This window comes from Perca flavescens, chromosome 4 (genome assembly GCF_004354835.1).
Source record: "Perca flavescens isolate YP-PL-M2 chromosome 4, PFLA_1.0, whole genome shotgun sequence".
Taxonomy (NCBI): domain Eukaryota; kingdom Metazoa; phylum Chordata; class Actinopteri; order Perciformes; family Percidae; genus Perca; species Perca flavescens.
Genome location: NC_041334.1, coordinates 29,371,239 through 29,396,646, shown reverse-complemented (window position 1 = coordinate 29,396,646; position 25,408 = coordinate 29,371,239). Strand labels below are relative to the sequence as shown.

Here is a 25,408-nt window from a genome sequence, read left to right as displayed (position 1 = left end):
TTTTCTTTTTCATGTCCTAACCCTCTTCCGATGATCTTGAACCGGTCTGTTGCTCGTGTTGACTCGGTTTGTCCCTCTCGCAGCTGACCCATCTCCACTACATTATAGTCTCTGATCTCAAGGCAGAGATCTGTAGATAATAACGCAATCAAAAAGGGACCGACAATCTAGAGTCAAGACATGAAGAAAAAAGCGTTTTGCCTAAACATCTGTGTGGTTTAGACTAGTCAGACTACATCATGGATGTATTATGAGAACGCTCTACATGCAGTGACCATAGATAGATAGAGACATCTAGAAGTGCATATGGCTAGGCCTACATTAACTGAGACGCTGCAACCATAGAATGTATAACAAAAAAAAAACACTGAATGCTGCAACTCAACTCATACTCATGGATGTATTAAGAGAATGCTCATACAGCAACTGGGCTCTCTGATATTCTTCCGGACTACAAAACCCGACCCGGAAATGCGGCTCGTGTTGACGTTCCGTGTGCTTCCGTCGCATTTGGTCAGTCCCATAAACACATGAGTGCTTCACGGGTTTGCAAAAATCGTCCTTCCCTGACTCCACATCAGCAACCGTCGTCGCGGTGTATGTCACAGTTGTACGAGTTGTACCCGTAGAAAGGATTTGTTTTTAAAATGCCACGTGTCATTTTTTTTGAACGCGAACAATATGACCCCTAACTGTCAAAGACATTTGGAGAGACCATGTCCAACTGGGCACGTTATCTCATCTTTTTCCAATACATTGGAACAAATTACAGGTGACGTTTGGTTATGCTGCAGGATAAGCGGTTACACTTTTAAAGTGTGTTATTATATGTGTATTATTTGATTATCCTTATTTCTGCAGGGGTGTCGTGAAAGTGCCTCCACATCAGCTGGGTAGGAAAGGGGTCCAGGACCACTTGGAAGTAAGTTGTACTGATGTTATTTACTGATATTATCGTGTAATCTTATCCTCGAAATGTTACCTCTTTCTTTCCAACATCAGTTATACTGTAGTTCTGCAAACACAGAAAACTGCTGTGTGAATTACACTCCGTTACACTTATGTACACCTTTATGAAACTAATGGAATCTACAAAACAGTTCTGCAATACATTCCTCAATGAATGCAACTTATTCAGCTTTTGTTAAAACTGTTTTAGAGTGGTGTTGATTCAACTGTATTATCATTTTGGAGGCTGCAGTTTGTGGCGCTGATAAAATGCATTGTGTTATACTGGCTGGTGTTTCTATACAACCCATTATTCAGATCAGTCTGCATGTTGGTGATCCCTGTCACATGTCACTCCCCATCACCTCTCTCTACTGTCTATCTAATACTCTATTTTTAATGAAGGCATGAAGAGGGACAACACTTTATTAGAAGCAAAGTGTACACACACACACACACACACACACACACACACACACACACACACACACACACAGGAGGACACAGCAAATAAGATCACACTTTCTATTAACGTCATACTACTGTGCAAAGCTCTACTTGATATTCCTTTTGGTCTCTGTTTTGATGTAACTTATCTGTTTTTTTGTATCTGTCTGTCTGTGTACAGGATGCAATAAGTAGGCTTAGGCCGCTCAACCCAGTGTCTCTTACAGTCTCCAGCAGGACAGACGCAGGTGTCCACGCCTTATCTAACTCCGCCCATTTCGACCTCCAACGCAAGAACGATAAGCCGCCATTTACTGAAGACATTCTTGTTGAGGCTCTTAATTTCCACCTCAGGCCAGAGCAAATCAGGTGAGTCAGGAGTCCTTAGATGCGTGTGACATTTCAAAAGTTCAACAGTAGAGGTGATCATCAGGTGACAACACAGGGTCATGCAAATTGTACATCTAGTGTCCCATCTTCTCCTTTTCTTTTCTCACTGTGCTTTTCTTCACCTTCTCTTTTTATTCCATCCAATCCGTATGGTCACTATTTTATGACTACTTTGGTTTGGACTGCTGAGACACTTTGTGGTATTTAGACAGCAGCTTTTCTGTCTGAGAGAGAAGAAGAGAAAGCAAAGAGACACAAACGGGGAACAAACAGGGCATGGCAAAGGAGAGAGATAGATAGAGATAGTGAGTGATAAAGGGGGGTGAGGAAAGATAAAGTAGGAGCACCAAACAGATATTGACACAGACTGAATTAAGACCGAGGAGTGAGAGTGTGCAACAAAGCGAGCCATTTGGGAGATGGACAGAGAAGAGAGGAGGGAGGAAAGGGAAGCTCCCAGCTCCCTGCTAATCCCTAAACCTGCAGAGAGAAGGTTAGAAAGGATTATTCCTGCTCTGCTTTTTGGTCTATAGCATCCATTAATACACACACACACACACACACACACACACACACACACACACACACACACACACACACACACACACACACACACAGATACACTCATTTATCTAAATTGAAATTACAGATCAGAACAGTATAAACACACTTCTCGTCCTCAGTATCTTCATAAAGCAGAATTATGTATGGCCTCCTAACTACCTTATATATACATTGACAAAATATTAAACCACCAGTAATGTTCATACACACTCCCCTATATTCAGATTGGATAGAAGTTTTCATTCTTGGTCTGTCATGAAAATACATTGTCGGATCTGGCACCCCAGACTGTCTTTTCACATTGTATTTGGATGGGAGAGGTAACCAAAAAGAGTTTTTGTTACAGCAACAATCAGAATATGGCTCCCGCCTTGTAGCTTTGGTATGCTGCCTCCTGAGATAGAGCCAAAAAGCACGGTTTAAACATAGACCTGCACACTGTAAAAAAAAAAAAAAAAAAAAAAAAAAAAAAAAAAAGGGCCTCCATACGCCTATAATAAATGGCCCTTTTCCAATAAGGGGAAACCATGCCAAACAATGCCCCAGTTCCCAAATGTGCGAGGCCATGCTTTGTACACTGCTAATGCAAATTTAATGTGTGTGTGTCTGTGTGTGTGTGTGTGTGTGTGTGTGTGTGTGTGTGTGTGTGTGTGTGTGTGTGTGTGTGTGTGGGGGATTTGGGGGCCAGGCAAAAAGGCTGTCACTTCACATTGGAGCAGGCGCTGAAGGCAGACGCAAGGGTTTCCTCTGCCACGTGTCGCACCCATTCCCCCCCCCCCCGGAAACATAACCTAGTTTTTTCTGACTGTGCACTGGCACACACACACATATTGTATAGACTGTACATGCACTGCTGTGTCCAGAAAAGCGGGATGCCTGTGCACATACATGGGATGTGTATATTTGAGCATTGTTCTCATAGTTCCATATCCCCATGCATGCTAACCCCTCTGTCCCCTTCCGCTTTCTCTAAAACACAACACACTTGCACGCATGGATGAATGCATACTCTTTATACATGCACAGGCATGTGTAGACAAACACTACAGGGTGCTAGGGTTTGTGAGGTCGCAATCACACTAGCACAGCTGGCTGCAGCTCTTTGTTCTTTCAGTTTACAGATGTAAGCATTAAAAATTCCCCACTCGTCACTCTATTATTACTGTACAATTGAATACATCTCTGCGTCATTGAAGGGAGATGGTGTGGAGTTGTACTTTCTTTATCGACCATGAACATATAAAGAATGATAGTGAAACCGGCCAGTAAAAGACAATAGTTTGGTGTTATGTTGCTTAGTTATAATTTGGAGCTTTTAAAAAGAAAATGCTGCAACAACAGCAACTCTGATCCCACCCCCTCCTCCCTGGAAGCCCGGTGGTTATGTAACCCATATATTTCTTTAGATTAAAGCTCTAAATGTGGGCATACTGTATTTATAAAGACTGGGCATGTTTTGTTTTTTTATTGCTATTGAGAATTCAGATTTACTTAGTACAATACCTATTACATTTTTATATTTTCATCTACATGTACTGTACATGTAGTTTCTATTTGTGAGGCTTTTGAATGTTTGGTTAGTCTGAATATGCTGTAATTTATTTAATTTGATTGAAAACATAGTAAATTGTTGCAGCAAAGAGTGACTGATGTGCCATATGCCATTTTACCTTTTTATTATGATCCATGGGGAGCCAGCGCTGAGCTATCCTTTTCTTGGTCGCGGTTGAGCCGGCTAGCCAAATTTTCTTCTGCCTCCCAAGCAGATGTAATTTAGAGTCATCATTAAGTAACAAAACAATCGGGTCAGTAGGAAGTCAACATCCTATCACATCAGATATTATTGATGTTGTTTTATTCCAAAACTCATGCACCTGTTCACACTCCCAGACCATGTGCAGGAAAGTTCCAGTTTGTTCAGGTTGACAGAACGTGCAACAGGGAGTGGAAATGACTTTAGAGACATATCTCTTCTGAGGTGTCCAATATGTCCTATAGCATATGTTTAAGTGGATCTGCTGGTGATTTGGGTTCTTGGAACAGTGGGAAATGTTGTCCCAAACTGTCTCCCAATTAATTACATTCCCCTGCGGGCTCATCTCTCGCTCCCATTTCTTTACTATTAGGAGTTCCATTATAACTTTTTTTTTTTTTTTTTTTTTTTTTAGAAATAATAGATTTCAATAAAAGCTGAATGATGTTGATTGCTGAAGATAATTGGAATTCTCACTTAATCACCAGTTACAACCAATTATCGCAAGAGCTTGAACAGTTTGAAAAGTTAACAACACAGCCAAATATATTCAATCCTTTTTGGGTCAAATTCTTTGTAAATCTTTGTTAAACAACACAAATGTGGTTCATTGTTTCAGGAAGTGGATTCAATTACATGTGCAGAGCTCTGATCAGAAAGGCCAGTTTCATTCTTCAGTCTATTTTAAGATGTTACGCACACTCATACACTAATCCACGCTGGTTGATTTAATCGTACAAGGAAGTTTGATCTGACTGCATTCGAGTTATGATCTATCCCTGCCTGTGTGCTTCTCCGTGCTCAGATACACAGGAAGTGTCCTGTGTTGGCTGCGCCCTCACTGGAGTCGCATCAAAGATCTCCAGCCGCTGAGTCTGTTGTGATGCAAACTGTGAGCAAAGAAGCGCTTTGCTATTTGGGGTTCTTGGCAGCCCTTTTAGGGCTCTGACAGTGGATGTGCTCGTTTGTAAAAAGCTGCGACGTTGGCATTTTGGACAATGACTTGTGCACAGTTGTTCTTTCTGGCAGTTCAAAATGAGAGTATTAACACCATCTGTGTCTGGAAACCGCTTCAAACTGAGGAATGAATGAAACGCTGATGTCTGGTTGTTTGGTTTTTGTCTAAACATCCACCAGAATTGAAATGTTTAATATTATTTTCTGTGATTTTTGAATCACTACTGCACGTTAATAATGTCAGACATACAATAGAGCTGAAATTTCCAGCTTTTCAGGCCTTAATGGATGTCAGCTTTCACTCTAACGACTCTATTGTCACTCTGCCAGGATCACCCGTGCACTACGCATGCCTGATGATTTCCATGCCCGTTTCCGTGCCCAGTCTCGGACCTACGTCTACCGGATCGCCCTGGGAATCTCCAACCACTCTCTGCTTCCCCTCACAGACCACAATCTCTGCTGGAACCTCCGCAACACGTGAGTTATCCCAGTACATACCCCTCCCCCCTCCCACTTCATTCACTCATCCTTCTGTTTGATGATTTCCCTTAAAGGTACAATATGTAACATTTCTGCTTTAAAATGTCTAAAAACGACCATTCCTATGTTATATATTTTTATGAGTTGTGTTCTTACACTATCCCAAATGTTTCCACCAAATGTCAAACCCACAGAAATCTAGATTTTATTTTCAGACACTGCACGTTTCCTTTAGTCGCCCGTCACTGGCGTCATATAACCTTTCACCCTCAAGTTACTCTAACTTCCGTCAGAACACTGGCACCAAGATCATACGTTCAGGAGTAATTGTAAATCATACAATGTCACAGAAAAAAAATACTTGTAACCGTAATACTGCTTTTTTTTTGCCATACAGCATCATTTTGTGATTAATTACATCCCACTTTTTATCACAGTAATACAACAGAGACCTTATCTATTTTGTAAGTTCAATATCGATACCAGCTTAACGTTACTACAATGTGCTAACGTTGATGCTAAAGCTTTGTGGGTAACTATTAGAAATTCTTTGGTAACATTATGAGGTTACAACATTGTTCAACACACTAATAGTTATTTTTAGTATGACTGTTTCGACCACAGCTAAAAGGACTGAGCTAACCCACGAATAACTTCACTAGTAACGTTAACGTTAGCTGTATAGATAGACGATTAATCTAATGCTAATTTAGCCAGCTAGCACACCCAGGTCTGTCTGCCTCACTCCCCCGGCGCAGAGAGACTCAGTCGGGATGACAGCTGACAACAGCCCCGGGACATATAGCTAGCTAGTTACCGTTAGCCCCCAGTCAGCTATCAGCCAGCTACTTTCATTACAGCAACCCCCACCGGCCAGAACTTATCTCCAGTGCCTGGTGCTTACGACGCTAACGGCAGTTTAATTAAACGTCGGGAAACAGACTATATCAGACCCAGCACCGAGTCACAACAGCGGCCATCCATAGCGGTAGCTACATCTCCGTAGCGCTACCGGTGTGTGTGCCGAAAATCTCCTCCCTGCCGAATTTCTCCCCCCTTCGCGTTTAGCTGTCTTTACGCCGTTAGCTAAATTAACCCGACAAAAGGTGGGTTAAGCACCAAAACGAAAAGTTAAGATTACTGAAAAGTGAAGGGGAGATCATTCCGGGCAGCTGGGAGATGTTCTGCTGCTGCACAACAGGCATCGACCGTCCTGGCTCGCTGTCACAGAGATTTCTCCGAGAATTCCCACCCACACCCATCTCTCAGCCTCGTTTAGTAGCTTGCTAGCTACGTGTCCGCCCCGCGATATTACGAATCCCACTATGGCCACGCCAAGACCCACCCTTCAATAGCATTCACACACTACTATTGGCCAGGCGTCCATGCTTACATGTACAGGTCCTATCCCCTGACCAATCCCCTAACCCTAACCTTAACCACTCGAGGTGAAATGCCTAACCCCAACCAATCGAGCTGCTTCGTAGGGCGGGTCTTGGCGTGGCCATAGTGGGATTCGTAATTTTGCGTCCGCCCCGGTGTTGAAACCATCCAAAAGGTGACATTGATATGTGAAATATTTTGTGTTTTAGCTGCTGGCTACTGTTAGCTTGCTGGCTCACTAGCTAAATGGTCAGCTACAAATAAAAATCTAATCAAGAAAAACGTAATTATGTTTGGGAAACTGCAGCTATTGTATTACAATACCATGAATAAATGTAACGTGAATAAACTTGAATGGGTAAACTCGTGAACTGATGCATTCTAACTGGCAGCGAATGTGCTTAACACTAAAAACTCCCATAATTCCACGCAACTTCCCAACGTCATCAAAAGTCCAGTTTAACCGTCCATTGTTTTGGTTGAGAGACCCCTAGCGGCAGAAAGTTACATATTGTACGTTTAAGAAATAAAAAATCGAGCTCAGACTCAATCCAACAGGTAGGTCCAGACAAACACAAACACGCAGACACATCCTCAGTAAGCTCATGCCAAGCCTGACAGAAACAATGGCATGCTAAACACATGTAAGAAGCCAGAACTGTAAATTAGGGCCAGTCAAACAAAGTGTTTTATCTGAGCTGGCATCCCAAAAACAAACAAAGGAGAAGGAGGGAGAAAACGGAGACGGGGATAAGGATGGATAAGAGTACAGAAAGAGAGAAAGAAACAGAACAGTGATGGCCTCTTAGCTTAGAGGATGTTCTTTTAGCTGTGATTGGAAGGAGGGAGTGTGAAGAATCATATTTCAGAGAGCATACGTATGAGCATTTGTATGCTCTTCTCTTTCCACTATTTTTGGGGAAAAGTAGGGCAAGATAAGCTGGGGGCTTATATGCATGCAGAACAACACCCACGCACATTAACCTGACTTTCCCTCTCCCGTTCTTCTCCTTCTCTCTACACTTATTTCTCCTTCCCTCCCTTTTTCTCTCTCTCTGGTGTCTGCTTTTTTTCTTCTTCCTTTATCCCTTCTCTCATTTTCAGCATCCATCTCGTCCATCCACCCCTGAGCGTCTCTGCCTCACACAGCCTCTCTCCTCTCTCTCTTTGATCTGCCTCTCCCACACACAATCACACACACTCCAATTAAATATTAAATCTATAAAAGCCCAAGACAATTGTTTGTTTTGTCTGACCAACACTCAAAAACCCCAGGATATTCAAATTAAAGTGATTTTACAAAGAGAAAAGCAGGACATGCTCACATTTAACAAGGCAGAACCACAGAACATTTGACAGCTTGATAATTAACTTAAACTTGTAATGGCAGATACATTTTTTTGTTGGATGATTGGTCAGTTAATTGATCGTTCAGCTCTGAACTCCACAAAAAAAAGACATAAATTGGTTAGCTAATTAGATAATTAGCACTAAACACAAAGTACAGCTGATGATGCTGATGGGAATGTCAGTGCTTTCATAGGTATTTTGTCATAAACCACAGTACTAAATAAATCGAACTGAATCTTGATTATATTTGAATCGTATATATTTTCGTTTTATGCTTCAGTTGTCAGACACAAATGACTTATTACTGTGTGCCATTTTCCAACTTTCCCTTGGAAGATTTTAAGCACGAAGTTATGAAAGGATAAACTGTAGGCTGACTTGATCTGGCACGAATCAAGCATTTCTTAAAAAAAAAAAAAAGACACTTAAGAATGAATCAGCTGTCATTTTTTGCAGCGCTCCACCATATCTTCATTCAGGACTCATGTTCAAGATTTTAAATTGGTGCATTAAGATTTTAATGAGTGAGTCACTGAGCCCATTTCCCTGCTCGCTGTATCTCTCCCTCTCTCTCGCTCTCTGTCAGATCATATTTAAGCAGTTACAGAAGCATTAGACTATACAGACTCTGAGTATCGGGCCCACTTTCAATTCCTCTCTCAAATGAGCTGGTCGTCAACATGATCTGCTCCCTCACGTGGCAATGTGCGTCAGAAAAGTTCATGTTATATAAGTCAACCAATACATTATTCTACTTGGAGCCCTGAGCCCTGAAAACCCGTCGTACTCAGTGTGTACACCACCTCCTAGCCGCTTGACCTCGCTGTTCAGGCAGGTCACTTCTGGGTCAAGTTTCAGCATCACAATGAGCCTGCAAAAGTTTATGTAAGAAGTCTGTTGACATCAGCTACCTGTTCTTAACACCCATAGAAAATCTAGCATTTTTTTTGTGATCACTTATTAAAGAAAAATGTCTCCTTTTTCTGTCTCTCATCAGGACTCTGGATGTGGGAGCCATGCGAGAGGCTGCCGCCCTGCTGGTCGGGACTCAGGATTTCAGCAGCTTCAGGGCAGTCAACGCCGACATGCCATTTAAAAGCCCTGTGAAGACGCTGGATGTGGCCAGCATAGAGCCAGGAAGCTCCTTCGTACACTCACACTTCCACAGGTAGGCCTTTTATATTTAGGTAGACTGATCACAATGGCTACTAGCAGTCAGCACATAGGCCAAGTAAAAAAAAAAAATTGAATTGAAATATCCTTGACTTACAAAGATGTTATTGTGAACATGTTAACTAGGGCTGGGCGATATGGAGAAAATCAGATATCACAATATTGTTGACCAAATACCTCGATATCGATATTGCAGCGAGGGTTGACAATTTGTGCTTTAACAAAATATCTTCACACTTAGATTTTAGATAAATAATCATCAGTAATGTAGATATAATGACTAAGTGGGGAAAAGGTAAATAAGAGAACAGCTAGAACAGTCTGGTAAGTTCAGAAAATGACATCACTTTACTGTAAAGCAGCTTTTAAAACCAGTAAAAGACAACACTTATGTCATATCACGATATGACGATATCCAAAATCTGAGACGATATCTAGTCTCATATCACGATATCGATATAATGTTGGTATATTGCCCAGCCCTAATGTTAGCGAACAGTTGCTTATTTACACATACAGCAGACACGTAGCAACATTAGCAATTCATTTCGAGTTGTGTTTGTTCACTCTTCTTTAGTTCTGCTCTCCACCAACTCCTGAGGGAAATATCTGGCTCTGTAGCTGCTAAATGCTCCACTATGTTCACCAGCTAGATGCTAACTTTGTCAGACTGCTCTTTGGTGCTAGGCAGCTAGCATACAGCGTGGTGGAAGCGAACCAAAATTGCAAAGTTGCAGGCCTTAAAACTAAAACAGTGAGCAAAAGCTCTATGTCTAGCTAGCTGCGGGGAAATGCAGAGTTAATGAATGAATGAGAAAATCAGTGTGAAAAGTTGGGGGCATAGCTTGAACCTCTGAGCCCATTGTGCCCTCCCAGGAAAGCTGGCAGGTGAAAAGAAGCAGCCGGCTCTCAAAGAGATAGCACGTGGCTTTCTGCAGCCTCCCCAGGCCAACAGTAGAGTTAGCTGTAACACAGGGGAAACTGATTATTCCAGATTTGGAGGGAAAAAAAGCCAAGAAAATAAAGAAATGATGCATGTGCTTTTCCACTCCAAAAAGATCAATCTTGTGTTTCTCAATCTTGCGTCAACTGGTGCTTAAGAAGCTGGCCAAAGATTTGAATCATTTACAGTGCCTCCACTGCATTTACAGCCTTGAAAATGTCCCTTTCAAGCTTCAGTCAGACTCTGTGGCGTGTTTGGTATATATTATATATATTGTGATATTTAGGTGAATCACAGGTCAAGCAGACTTTGATCTGGACTAAAAACTAATCTTTTCCAATTGAAATGTAAAAAAATAAAAAGCTTTAGTTACTTAAGTGTAAAAAAGGGTGCATCAGTGTGGCCAGGATGGCTCAGTCGGTGGAGCTGGCGCACATATACAGAGGTTCATGCCTCGAAGCAGAAGGCCCAGGGTTCGAGTGCGACCTGGGACGATTTCCTGCATGTCTTCCCCCCTCTCTCTCTCTCTCTCCCCCTTTCATTGCTTTCTTATCATTAAAGGTCCGATGACATGGTGCTCTTTGGATGCTTTTATATAGACCTTAGTGGTCCCCTAATACTGTATCTGAAGTGTCTTTCCCGAAATTCAGCCTTGGTGCAGAATTACAGCCACTAGGGCCAGTCCCACAATGAGCTTTCCTCAAAACGTGCCATTTCTGTGTCTGTAGCTATTGAGGAGGAGAGAGGGAGGGGCAAGGTGGAGGGTGGGGGTGTGGCCTTGACCAACTGCCACTTTTCTTGTTTGAAAGCCACGATGTCTCTCTCTCATGGGTTGGCCAAATTCTCTGGGCGGGCAAAGCAGAGAAAGGGGAGGTAACCTCGCTTGTTATGACCTCATAACAAGCAAGATTCCAGATCGGCCCATCTGAGCTTTCATTTTCTCAAAGGCAGAGCAGGATACCCAGGGCTCGGTTTACACCTATCACCATTTCAAGCCAATTGGGGACCACAGGCAGGCTGGGGGAACTCATATTAATGTTAAAAAATCTCATAAAGTGACATTTTCATGCCATGGGACCTTTTAAGGGCGGAAATGCCCAAAAACTAATCTTTAAAAATTTAAATTTAAAAAAAAGGTACATCATAGGAAGTACTGCTTTATTGTAGGAAAACTGATGTCCAGCTGTGAGTCATGTTGGATCATACAGGTAAAAGACAATGAGGAGGCAACATTATCCATAGGAGAGATGGAGGTGGGGCAGCTGTGTGAGAGAGAGGGCCATGTGGGCTTTGGGAGATTACACGTCCACGGGGGTCAGTTTGCATGCCAAATACCACTTCCATGGGCATTCATTATTTGCCCTGAAAATATGGTGCACAATATGGACATGGGCAGACTGTTAGCAGTTCTCAGAGTAAATGTCACACAGTCCCTTAACCCCAACCCACGTGGTGCATTAACAAGCTGTGAGCATCAGGGTTACAGATCTGTAACATAGTGTATTTGCAAGTGTCCATGGTTGCATTTTTTTTTTTACTAAACTAGCAATTAAAGGTCCTATGACATGCTGCTTTTTGGATGCGTTTATATAGGCCTTAGTGGTCCCCCTAATACTGTATCTGAAGTCCAGGTCGGCCCATCTGAGCTTTCATTTTCTCAAAGGCAGAGCAGGATACCCAGGGCTCGGTTTACACCTATCGCCTTTTCTAGCCACTGGAGGCAGGCTGACGGAACTCATATTAATGTTAAAAAACCTCATAAAGTGAAATTTTCATGCCATGGGACCTTTAATGAAAGCCTGCAGTTGAGTTTGTGTTTAATTTTTGATTTGGGTTTCTATTCTAAGTTACAGTGATAAAATCAGAAGGAACTGAGTGTTGAATTGTTGAAAAGCAAAAGGTTGGGCTGAATTTTTGATCCTATAACAAGGAGATGTGGTATGTGGAGCTGATTTCTGTGGAATCTGCTTGACATGAAAAATATATAGATTTTTTTTTTTATCTCGTTGTCATGCATGATGCTTATGTTATACTCCTATACAGCCTATGCTTGAAGCCTACACCCTCAAATTTGTGAGCAAGACAATGTCTAAAGTTTTCTTGTCGTGACATTGATAACTCCACAGTGGCTGAATGGATTTTTACCATTTCAAACTGCATTTGAAAAATCTCTTCGTTCTTTTGCAATTGCGAACTGTGAAGCTAGCCCTTACCAACCCTTTAACAATGTTAGTTTAAATCAAAAGACCTATGACCCTGGGAACATAGGAAGGACCCCATCTAAACGGGACGCCTTGCTTTTATCATTACACACACACACACACACGCACAGATGCACGTGTGACTGTGCAACATAAGACACAGCCTTCGTCTATCCATGTAAATATACTGTCCATCACCAGAGTCCTTGAGCTAAAAGGCCTGCTGTATAAATCTGTCTTTGCAATCCTTACATATAAAATGTAATCAGACAGCAAGCACTGAATCAAATTTGCATTTGACCCAATTCTTCCCATGTGCCTGCTTAGTTGACTCTTTCCTCCCCCAAATAGAAAGTCCGACCGTTTTTGGGGGGAAATGGCTGCTGTGACTTAAGTGTTAAAACAAACAACAAGAAAAATGTTATGTCAAATTGCAAAAGAAGCAGATTCAAATTTCTTTTTATGGCATTACATGTAATCCTGTTGGGCCTAAGCTGCAGTGGCGTATTCAGCATGTGACATTTAAAGAAATCTGTCCCAGACTCTATCTGATGTGTGGCATGAGCATGAATGTCACATCCACCTCCAACTCTGTCCGCACAGTGGGGGAAAGCATTGAAATATCCGACAAAAGCGAGATAAAGGAGCGACGCGTCTTAATGTTTGCCCTTTTCAGTTGAAATGAATAATTCATTTTTAGAACATGGTTAGGTCTGGTGAAATACATGTTTAAAGAAATGTTTTAATTTATTTGTTTTCAATAGGTGTCATTTGGATCCACACTCCTCCCATATAGTTGTATTACATCCGACAACTATATAAGATATTGTTTTGCTTCTGAAGTGACACTTTAAAGGTCCAGTGTGTAACGTTTTTAGTTGTTCTTTATCAAAATCTGTGTAAATATTCTGTGTTGCCCGTTCACAAACGGGCAACACAGAATATTTACCATCACCATCAATTCCAAGTATTCTTTTTGGCTTGAATATATGATCTCAACGCTAGATGGGAGAAATTCCCACACATTGGACCTTTAATCCCAGCGGCAATATTTACCTTTCTTTAGTATGGCACATTCAGTCAGTGATGCTGATAGTAGTATCATTATAACATTTGATGAGAAGTTTTGGGAATGTGCCTTAAACCCTATGTGCACCTTTTTTGCCCTATATATATATATATATATATATATATATATATATATATATATATATATATATATATATATATGTATATATATATATATATATATATATATATATATATATATATATATATATATATATATATATATATATATATATATATATATATATATATATATATATATATATATATATATATATATATATATATATATATATATATATATATATATATATATATATATATATATATATATATATATATATATATATATATATATATATATATATGTATGTATGTATGTATGTATGTATGTATGTATGTATGTATGTATGTGTATGTATGTGTGTATGTATGTGTGTATGTATGTGTGTATATATATATATTGTTGTATATATAACCAGTATGTTGTTCACACATTTGTGCAATTCTTCTTCCAGAGAGATACCATTTTGGGAGCTGACTTTCACAAGCAGATCTTTTCTCTATAAGCAGGTTCGTTCCTCTTATTGTCCTCTATTACCTGTAAATGTGTTGTAGTTCATTGTTAGTAAGTAGCACCATCTGCTGGTAAAGACTGGAAAATATATTGATCATAAATAAGGTTCATTCAGCATAAAGGGACCATTAAAATATCGTGTGCTCCAGGTGCGGAGGATGACAGGGGCCCTGGTGGCTGTAGGACGGGGGCAGCTCTCAGTGGCCCAGCTGCAGGAGATATTGGAGGTTCGGGACTCTCTTGCCTTCCCTCAGGGCATGGCTGCTCCGGCCCATGGCCTCTTCCTCACCAGGGTGGACTATAGACAGACAGGTGAGGAGGCTGAATTTGATTCAATATCAATTATCACATCATCATACTGTATCATATTATACATCTATTTATTATAAAAGCAAAAAATGTGCTCAGTGGCTTGATTTGCTCTAAGTGTCAGTTAATGTTTGGTGTGTTTGGTAAAAAAAAAAAAAAAAAAAAAAGATAGATTTCATGATTCATTTCATGATTATCAAAATAGTTGCCTTTCACAGTGGCTTTTCAGCTTATCCTGCGAAGCACACAGCGTAGTGTAGTTTTAGTTTACACTGTCAGTAAGGTGTTGAATTTAGACATGCTTTCTCTGGCAGTTTATTGAAATATTTCAGTCCTTTTACTGAAAAGGTAATGTTTCACATCATGTATTACCTCTTCTTTGCCTCCTCAGACCTGCTGTTTTCACAACCGACATCAGAGGAGCAATTTGTCTCCAGTGGAAACTCAGAGGATTAATTCTATTTCATTCAGTCATGGTGATAAAACTATATTTCTATACTACTATATGCAGTGGTTGTAATAAAGTTTTATATTTATGTGTACAGTATATTTGTTTTACTTAAAACAGAACATGGCAGGTTCACTTTGAGTCAGTGACCCCCCCCCCACCAGTAGTTTTTTTTCCCACACTTACACACAAAAAATAGGCATTTGACTACATACAGATGAACGTCTACATGTTCTTTTAATTCAACATATTAAGAATACATAACTGTGTCCATGAATGCAGCTCAGCTACAGAATACCACACACCTTGAACCTATCATTGTCTACACATGACCTCCGGGTTACAACAGACAACTTGCTTTAAGCCTAGTTAGGCAGTATTACTCCTATGTATACGTGTATGAACTGGGTTTTGGTAGGTCCTGACAATTATCAAACAAGGTATACATGTGGAGACGAGTGATAAGTTCTATAGCCAAAACTGCTTTGTGTCCCCACGTACAGTGGTATTACATTGTGGATCAACAAAGTGCACACACTCTCACTGATACATCCAAATGTCCAAAAAAAAAAAAAAAAAACTGCATACATTGGTTCTTCACCCAAAAGTCTTCACAGAGCATTCTCGTGGATTTTCAGCACACTCACTTGCTTCTAATTCGGCTAAGCTGTCTGTAAACAGTCCATTAAAACCGGACGTCCACCAGCAGTCTTCTTGATGCCGGTGGGAGACAGGTGAGGTTTGTACAAGGTTCAGACTGACCAATCACTGCCCTTAACGTTCCAGCGCATTGATCAAATACACCAGACATCACACCGTTTCCATAATTTGGTGCCATCATCCACCAGGTTAACTGATTTATCTTATTCAAAGTGCTGCGTCTGTCAAAATTGAACCTCATGAGGAATGGTTTTTGCACTTCTTAGAAGTGACCAACTCAATAATTCAGTAACACTATTTCTTTAACCTAAATCTTTTTATATATGTACACAAGTACACGTTTTCTATTCATGCGACCATGTTGGAGCAACACAGTGAGTCTGATTGGCATAGATCAAGATAATTCACACCTCCTAAAGATGCTCATAATTCAATATATAATCAAAATTTCAAGTGTTTGCCAGAATATTAAGCCCACTGTCTTAGAAACAAAATCATGTGTATATAATGCACTTGAGGAAGGCATTGTTTTTTTTTTTACTCACAATCCTTAATAACAGCACAGTCTGGGTGAAGAATGTAGCTGAGCTTAAGTCAAACTTTAGACCCTGATTGAAAAGATTGTGGGACAGTGAGACACAAAGGGAAACTGATCACATCAGACCTTAATGGCCACATTTTGAATTACAATTTTGTTTTACGATACAGATGAAGAAAAACGATGAATGATAAATGCTCAGCGGTGGCGCCAAGCCTGTCCTGATAAGAGCCGCAATCGGTTTTAAAATGATATAAATGACACGCATGAGAGATGTATGGTTGGCTGATGATTGATTACTGGCTAAACAGAAATATCTAAATGTCCACGACTTTGAGTTAGTAGCGTATCATCACTCTAGGCAGCCGGTTGTGGCATTTGACTACACACCCTGATGCTAAAGCTGAGGTTAATTTCTGTCATGTGAATACAGGTTGATAGTATTTGAGAATAGCTATCACAGGTTGATAAGTTTGCATAGACCCTTGAAACCCAACCATCACCATCTCAATAACAATCTATAATTAAACTACTGCTTGGAGTAGCATACCCAACTTCACCCTTTGTACTGAGGTTTTGTAGTCAATAAAAGAGCACAATAAATGCTGTAATAGTCTACATGATACAGTTACATTCAATTATACTTTCTTTTTTTTTTTTTTTTTTTTTTTTTTTTTAAGTTTGTAGAACATGAAATGGTTATTTTTCCATTAGGGTTTTTAGTGAATCTTACAGAATAGCTTGTATAATGCCAACTCTACAGCCAACACCAAAAAGTGTTTAACGCCATGTGTGTTCAGTAAAACAGAGTCGCTTTTGCAACACCACGATACACAGCAATAAACTTATAGACTTTATTCAAAGAAGTACAAAGAGTGAAATGGGGTATGTTCCAGAGACTTACAAAACACTTGTCTGAGAGGAGACATATCCACATGTAAACATATGTTGCGTTTGTGGGTTTGCTCTTTTCTCCGACGGCTAAAAAAAATAAAAGCATAAAACACTGTAGGAGCGTACAGTCCTTGGAGAGCCAAGAGGGGAAGGGAAGTCCGGTCGGCGTCCTTCATGCGATAAACACCGCCCTCTTTAGCTGGCGATTTTCTCAATTTCATCCAGATCATCTGTGTCTAGTTTTTCAATTTTCTTACCTGCAGAAGGAGAAACGGTTTTAAAACAACCGTTAAACATATTCACACTCCAACACAAACAGACATCAACTTGCCCCTAGGCATGGGCCGGTATGAGATTCTGACAGTATGATAACCTTCAGCGAAAATAACACGGTTACACGGTATTGCAATGACAGCTATAAATGTATTATTTTCTAAAACTTTTTTCCACAATGTATTTTATTTTTAACCACGCTGCACACTGGCAGGGAGAGGGATTTCTAAACTGCACTTCGGTCGTTGAAGACTTTTTTTTTTGTGGTTTTGAAACCGTGACTTTTTCAAACCTTGGTATACCTTGATCCCGACTTACTGAAATGCTCCTGGATCCTGTTGAGGATGTTCATGCTCATCTTGCTGTCCACCATGTTGATGGCCAGTCCCCTTTTGCCAAATCGACCTGTGCGGCCAATCCTGTGCAGGTATGTCTCGTTGTCTGGGTTACCATCCTTGTCTACTGGCAAGTCAAAGTTGATCACCACAGAAACCTGCTCGACATCGATACCTAAATGTGAGAAAAGTGGAGAGAAATATAAAATATTACAATAAAAGCAACGTCCCTGGGTAGTACTGTAATATTTCTATTTTATGATTATCATACGATAAAAGTCTCACACTTTTGACCCAATATGAATCTTTTCCCCATTTCTTGTCTTCATTTATTCCTTTCAATGGCCAAAGTGACATGCAGCTATTTGTTGTGGACTGTTGGTTTTACCATACAAGCAGTCCCACCCACCATCCCTCTAGTCACTGGCACAGGCAGAGCTAGAGTCATGAATGTTTGTACCAGGTAGCATGAAGCGGTTTTTCAAAGTTGGATATAAAAAACAACACCTTACTCCGACATTTTTCTCAACTTCTAAATCCAAACATTCACTGTGCTACACATCCTACTTAAGAGATCTGAGTCAAGTGCAAATCTGGGAAACATGGCCTTTTCAATGTATGCTACAGCTTAATAGAAAGTCATATGACGACATGATGTTGACTCTGCCCGTTACCTCGAGCGCAAACGTTTGTTGTGACCAGGACCTTCTCCTTGCCATCTCTGAAGCGGTCGATGACAGCAGCCCTCTGCTCCACCTGCATCTCTCCGCTAAGCAGCGCCACCTGGTGGCCCTCTCTGGACAGCTCCCCCGCCAGCCAGCCTGCAGTCTTCCTTGTCTGGATCACACAGGGGAGAGTGCTCTCACTACTTCACCAGCAAACTAGGTGCTCATGTAACAAAAGGACCAAATGGGAAAACACAACCTCGCAACACTAGCTGATTTACAGGAAGAGTTAAGGTGCGAGTTAGGTCCTGTTCTAAAAGCGCTGATAAAATAAGCAATAAAAAAAAAAAAAAAAAAAAACAGTAAGTCAGATAGTGTTGAAAAGTTATTTTCTCACATAAGGGCGACACAGAGAAAAAGGCAAAACAAAAGTTGGAGTACAGCAGGTTTACTGGACATTCTGATGTCCCTTCTCAGAGAAACTTAAAGGGATACTTGCCGATTTTAAACCAGCTCTGTGTCATCTTTGCGTGGGCAGTGTGTTAAGGTGAACAGTCTAAACACACTGCCATGACACAAAGCTGGTTTCAAAATCAGCAAAATTTGTATTTCTTTATTTCTATAAAAACAAATTGGAGGTCCAAGTGAGAATCATAGAGTATGTTCACATGCACACCAATATTCCACCATTATTCCGAATATGACAATATTCCGAATTTGATACATGTCATGTAAACGGCATATTCCGTTTGGATATTCAGAATAAGGCCTTTTTCCGAATATAGCATTTTCCGATTAAGACGTGGGATATTCCCATATTATTTGGGGTTTAGAGGCATTCTTTGGACATGTATACAGCGCATTCGGAATATGCGTCTCAATCTTGGTTTTTACCGCAGGCTTATGGTTAGCTCTGTGCGTTGCTATGGTTGCTGCACACAAACCAGCCAGTCAACAGTTTGCAAGGCTGGAGACCCGATAAGAAGGAGAAACACAGCTACTTTAAAACATTATCAAAAGACTTGGATATCAACAGGTTTTTGGATATGCGCACACATCGCTATGACAACCTTTTCAAGAAGCTGGTTGAAGGAATGAAAGAGGGACGCTGTGTTGGCACGGTCCAACAAGTTCACCGCTGCTGGTAAACTTTGAAAAAGTCGTATTTTGCACAGCTACATGTAAACAGGAATATCAGTGGAATATTCGCTTTCATTAGCCATGTAAACAGCTTAGTCGGAATATCGTCTTTTTTTGGAATAAGGGCAAAAACCGGAATATTATGTGCATGTAAACGTAGTCAGTGTTTTAATACAGACCATGTAGGCCTGTGTAAATGTGAATTGAACGAACTCACATGGCAGAAGATCATGGCCTGGGCGATGGTGATTGCACCGTAGATGTTACAGAGCGCGTGGAACTTCTCCTCCCTGCTGTTGCACAATACATAGTACTGTTTGATGGTATCCAGCGTCTCCTCCTCTCTCTTCAACTTTATGATGTTGGGATCAGGCACAATACGCTGGGCAAAGTTCCACACTGTCTCTTCAAACGTGGCTGAGAACAGCAACATCTGGCAGTTTTTAGGCAGCATCCTGTGTGTCAGAGAAGAGATGAGTGAAGGGTCGGTAGTTGTGGATTTAAAAATAAAAAAAATAAAAAAATTAGGTAAAAGTGGTCAAAATGTGGAGATGCACATTTCAGAAACTCCAGAAAATCCTATTTAAAAAAGGTAAATGACGGATAATTTATGTGGATTTCATCAAGAACAAAAGCTTATGTGTGATAGTGCATGATGTCATTAAGATTTTTCTTTCAGAGACTTTCTCACACGAGTACTTTTTATTTAGTGTGTGCTAAGAATGTTTTTCTCCATGTCTGCGTTTATTCTGACCTCTGGATGCGGATGCTCTGGTCCTGGTGACCCTGTGTGGCAATCATGACGTCAGCCTCGTCAAGCACAAACACCTTGATCTTCTTGGGGTCTATGAACTTGAATTTTCCACACCAGTCCAGCATGGTACCAGGTGTGCCAATAACGATCTGTTCCTGCAGCTTCATGCCCCGCTGCACTGGAACATTCACAAAAAACAAGCACTCATCAACACACAGAGCCATCTGTCAGTCGCATTTAGGTTTTCATCATTAGGAACAATTCAAATACTAGACACATTTCTATTTGAAAATATTTATATGATCTATTATTGCATTGTAGAGAGCAGAGATGGCTTACATTTGTTTCCTCTGATGGCGTAGACTAGTTTGACCTCAGGATAATGTTTGCCCATCTGCTCGATTACCTTGCCAGTCTGAAGTGCCAGTTCATAGGTGGGCGACACACACAGGCACTGATGGAGAGAAATTAAATGGGTGAAAAAAGGATTTAGGAAGCGGAAAAATATCTCACCATTTAAGAAACTCAAAAGATTTTAATTATAGATCTGTGGTTCCCAACCTGGGGTCCGGGCACCCCTTAGGGGGGCGGCAAAGATCACAGGGGGTGCGCAAGTCTTTATCTGGTTTGAGGTTGAGGTAAAAAAAAGGTTTGCACATGTTAAACAAATTATGATAATACACTATAATATATAATGTATACAAAAGTCTGTATAAAAACTAAATATTTTTGTTCTCGCTTAAAATTGTAGACAGGCTACTTAGTAGGCCAACCCTCCGGGACCTCTTAACCTGGGACCCTTGCTGTCATCAGGTCAGCTGCTAGCTGCTATCATCCTCGTTTTTCCTGCCGCCACGGCATCACTATTTTATGAATGAAACATGGCGGAAAAACGTAAAAGTCCTGATAACTGCTCTGTATCAAAAAAGAAAGTAAGGCTCTATCTCGAGAGTTACCTCAACTTCGGTTTCGGGAGGGGGGCTCAGCTTTTCTTAGACATAAGTAGGGTTGGGAACCACTGTTCTACAACACGGAGGGAGGTGAAAACCAACCTGGGGAAATCTGTTGTTGGGATCTACATGACTGAGCATGGCCAGGACAAAGGCAGCTGTTTTCCCTGTTCCCGACTGCGACTGGGCAATCAGATTCTGTGGACTGGAAGAAACAAAGAATTAGAAGATCACAGACAAAGGCAGCAAATAGTTATTGGTTCTACTTATTAGTTCCTGGTGCAAGGGGCTATTAATTTAATTGGACATTTTAAAGTTAATTAAAAGAGAGGTTTGATTGAATTAATTTCAAAGTTATATCATAGGGTCAGAGATTTCAGTAAGCCCTAAGAGACATACTGCCTTGCCAGAGGACTCTACAACGTTTATGTACAGTGCAAAGTATACTCACGGTTCGGCCAGCATCATAGGTAAGGCAGTCTCCTGGATTTTGGATGGTCGGTTGAAACCCATGCCGTAGACGCCCTGAAGCAGCTGTGGTTTGCTGCACACAGAGAGAATAGTCAAATGTCACATCTTTAGCAAAGTCTGAAGACAAAACAGATATTTTTTTTAAAACATCTCATCGTTTTGATACACTTCAGTGTGGATGCGCACACGACTTAAAATATCTACCAATAAATGGGCAACAGAAGGAACCCTCCTGGAGCATGTATGGTTTATGTCTGGGTCTTGGTGTTAACTTTTTGGCTCAAAACCATCCTTTCTGACTAGATGCATGTGTCATTAACACTAGGCATGATAACGGATTAATAATTGATATCTGGTGGTGCTCCAATATTGTAGGGCAAAAAGAAAGATCAATGGACGAATTATAGATTCACTTACAGTCGCAACTCCTCAAAAGACTTGACAGAGTAGAGCGGAGAGTTGGGATCCTTCTGGAGAACTTCCACTTGATTCGTGTTATTGACCAGATTATTCCGTATCAGCTTGTTCAATAATGACTGCGCAGCTTTGTCCTCTGGAAAATCAAGTTATGTTGCAATGACTGTTACTACAACTCAAGAGACAACCAAGCATCTCAATCAAAGACAATCAAGAATGTCAGACAGCGATAGCAGAGGATGAATATTTCGGGGCATGTAAATAATTAGAAGGTCCCACCGTTGTCATCGTCTTCTGTACCCTTGTTTTCTCCCTCAACTTCTGACTTTGCAGCTGCACTGCTGGAGTCTGTTGCATTTGCAGTCGTGCCTACAATAGTAAAAATTATACTCACATATACATCCAAAACAATTGGGAGATTACTGGTTTTCTTACGCTTCATGTTGCACACACGAACTTACCATTTTCCTCCGGTTTGTCTTTTATTTGGAGGCTACCGATCTGTAAGGAGACACATAAGGAAGTTTACAGAGTTGTTTAAAAGAAAATGCTTGCCGTGATATAAGACAGGACAGGCTAATACACGATAGACACAAACTGGGGAAAAAGTCACGACTACTTCTTCATTGGTATAGCTATTTTAAAGCCTCTTGCACCATTTGCTTGCTAGCCGGCTAACCGCTAAAGCTAGTAACTCATTGAGCACGCAGCACCTCAGTTGGAGCTAACCTTAGTTAACTTAGCTTTCACGACATCCCGAAGACACCCGGTAGCTTCGTTTTTAAGTTCATGTAAACGTTACTGAGACAAACTGTCACATGAGTAAATTTATTCACTGGCAGCGCAGTCGTTGGACAGTTTCTGTAAGAAATGAGGCTGATTAGCTAAGTTTAGTTTCCCCGAACAGGCCAAAGCATGCTAACAACACCTTAGCTCATGTTGCGTAACGTTAAATTAAGGTTTAACGTTACCGATTCCGCCGCGGCTTCTTGCTCGTCCACTGCCTGTGCCCAGGAGTCCGTAGCCATTGTGGAACAGTTTGTTATTTAGTTATTATGCTCGGGATAACTCAACTAGGAAAGCAAGCTCACAGTGAGGAGTCAGTAATGTGAAAGTAACTATTTTCCACAATGGCGTGCCGAAACTGATTCTGGGCACCTGTGCAACCGCTTACATGTCCGGGTAAAATGAAAGAGTCCCCCGATAAAAGTTCCCATCCGATTTACAAAAATCAGCAGGTATGATGACTGACTCTTTATTTCTAAATTCCAACATTCCAACATAATATTTTAGTTAAATTATTTTCAAAAAAATTGATTTTTTTTGTTACGATTTGCGAAATTAAAGAAATTAATCTCAAGAAACTTCTCTACCGAAGGTTAGGGTTAGCCAAACGCCAAAACGTTCTGACTGCACCCTCCCAACGCACGCAATCACGCACACACACACACACACACACACACACACACACACACACACACACACACACACACACACACAATCAAATTATTGACAAAAAAGATGCAGCTCTTTTTATGTATGTATTTTACAAAATGTAGTTATCATGCTTACACCATGCATTTTCCAAAATAAAGTTGAATGTAATCAAATTATCGCAATTTGGAGCTTTGGTGTGGGGGGGGATTGGAGTATGAGCACCACACATGGATGGCCTCACAGCTCATGTTTGCACCAGGGCCCCCTAGTGGTTAATCCAAGCCTGAAGACAGGACATAGTCCTACAAACATTGAAGCACTGGGGGGACAGCCTCAGCAGTCAGATGTGCTGAAATGAATTGAGTGGAGCCCTATAGATTCATGTTGGATTTAAACATGTTTTCAGTGTTTCATTATTTACAATATTGCGCTGTTTAAAGGCAGACGTGAATGTCTGTTGTATTGCTGTTTTAATTATTCCTCTATTTTTCGGAGAGACACATTGGAGTAATGAGGATCTCTCTTTTGGCATTGATACATTCTTCTCTTATAATCGTAGCATGGTTTCATCATCTCCCCCTTATTTAGATAACCATGCATTAAGAGGAAACCTTCTCTAAGCGTTCACTGAGATCACTACAAACATTTTGGGGTCAAATAATTTTGTCATGTTTTCACAAAAGAATTGTTGTTTTAAAGGCTTATATATTTAGAAGGACAATATTATCAACAGCCTTATTGTAATAAAGAGGAGGAAAACCCCAAACATCAAGACCAAAATTAAGAAACTCAGACAGATGATTCAACTTCTGTGATGCAATCTGTGTATCATCATCATTAAACAGTAACAACCAGTACAGATTGAGAGAAACAGGATCCCATGTGGAAAAACTCACATAAAAAAAGTGTGCGATTTTTGAACTGCATGTATATTTTTGACCACTCCAACTTCTGGGTGAAACAAAAAATCAGCATATAATTATTAAACCAAGTGAACAAGTTTTATAGATACAAATCTCTAAACTAGGTTTCCAAAAAGCATATTGAAGCACAAATGAGCCACTTAATAAATGTAGTTGTTTTTTTTTTAAATGTTTTGGAGAACCCTGAGCTATTTGTAAAGGATCTGACACTTTATGAGTGCCAGTGAAGCCTTAATTCTCCATTAGCTACTTTTCTATAGAAGAGCCAAGTGGGACTAATCAAGTGTGTATTTGTCTGTTTGTGTGTAAGAGAGTATGTATTACGTTGTGGGGACATAGATCTGTTTACAAACAATGTGTCTTTTGGGGACAAAATACAAATCCCCATAATGTTATGTTTAAGGATAAGGGTAGGGTTAATGATAGGATAAAAAAATAGGGATAGGTTATTCAGGAAATACTATCTTGCAGAGAGTAAGATGAAAGTGGTATCGATCATCTCAGTTAACTATGGGCAAGGAAGGAAATTAGCGTATTCCGCAAAATGTCAAACTATTTCTTTAAGTGTGCAGTACAGAACTTCTACTCTTGCTCTTTACCAAGGTAATGTGCTGCAGCATAGTTATCTCTGTCTGGTGCTTTAGTAAATACCAGGCTTTTAACCAGAGCTGGCCTCCACTCCATGGGACCATGCAGGAGCAAAGGGGGTCACCTCTGGAGCCAGACGGCTGTGGTTGACAACTCCTTAAATGAATGCAGAATTGATATCACACATTTCCCCTGTTCCACTGGGATAGATAGATAGATAGATACATAGATAGATAGATAGATAGATAGATAGATAGATAGATAGATAGATAGATAGATAGATAGATAGATAGATAGATAGATAGATAGATAGATAGATAGATAGATAGATAGATAGATCATGACAGTGGCATTGGACTGTGTTGAAGG

At 40.5% G+C, this 25,408-nt stretch overlaps 2 protein-coding genes across 2 annotated transcripts; one reads left to right on the top strand and one right to left on the bottom strand.

Moving 5' to 3' along the window:
* Positions 1-501: 501 nt before the first annotated feature.
* pusl1 (pseudouridine synthase like 1) lies at positions 502-15,088 on the top strand. Its single transcript, XM_028576528.1, has 8 exons — positions 502-772; positions 862-922; positions 1,577-1,764; positions 5,390-5,539; positions 9,273-9,443; positions 14,179-14,233; positions 14,387-14,549; positions 14,938-15,088. The coding sequence occupies exons 1-8, from the start codon at positions 717-719 to the stop codon at positions 15,000-15,002; spliced, it is 909 nt and encodes a 302-aa protein (XP_028432329.1). The 5' UTR covers positions 502-716; the 3' UTR covers positions 15,003-15,088.
* Positions 15,089-15,212: 124 nt separating this feature from the next.
* On the bottom strand, positions 15,213-23,312 carry LOC114554709 (ATP-dependent RNA helicase DDX19A). The gene is made up of 12 exons (XM_028576695.1): positions 23,063-23,312; positions 22,553-22,592; positions 22,371-22,460; positions 22,092-22,227; positions 21,655-21,747; positions 21,306-21,408; positions 20,593-20,707; positions 20,254-20,431; positions 19,717-19,954; positions 18,369-18,531; positions 17,678-17,869; positions 15,213-17,343 (listed from the first exon to the last, which is right to left on the bottom strand). The coding sequence occupies exons 1-12, from the start codon at positions 23,117-23,119 to the stop codon at positions 17,282-17,284; spliced, it is 1,467 nt and encodes a 488-aa protein (XP_028432496.1). The 5' UTR covers positions 23,120-23,312; the 3' UTR covers positions 15,213-17,281.
* Between the last annotated feature and the right edge of the window lie 2,096 nt (positions 23,313-25,408).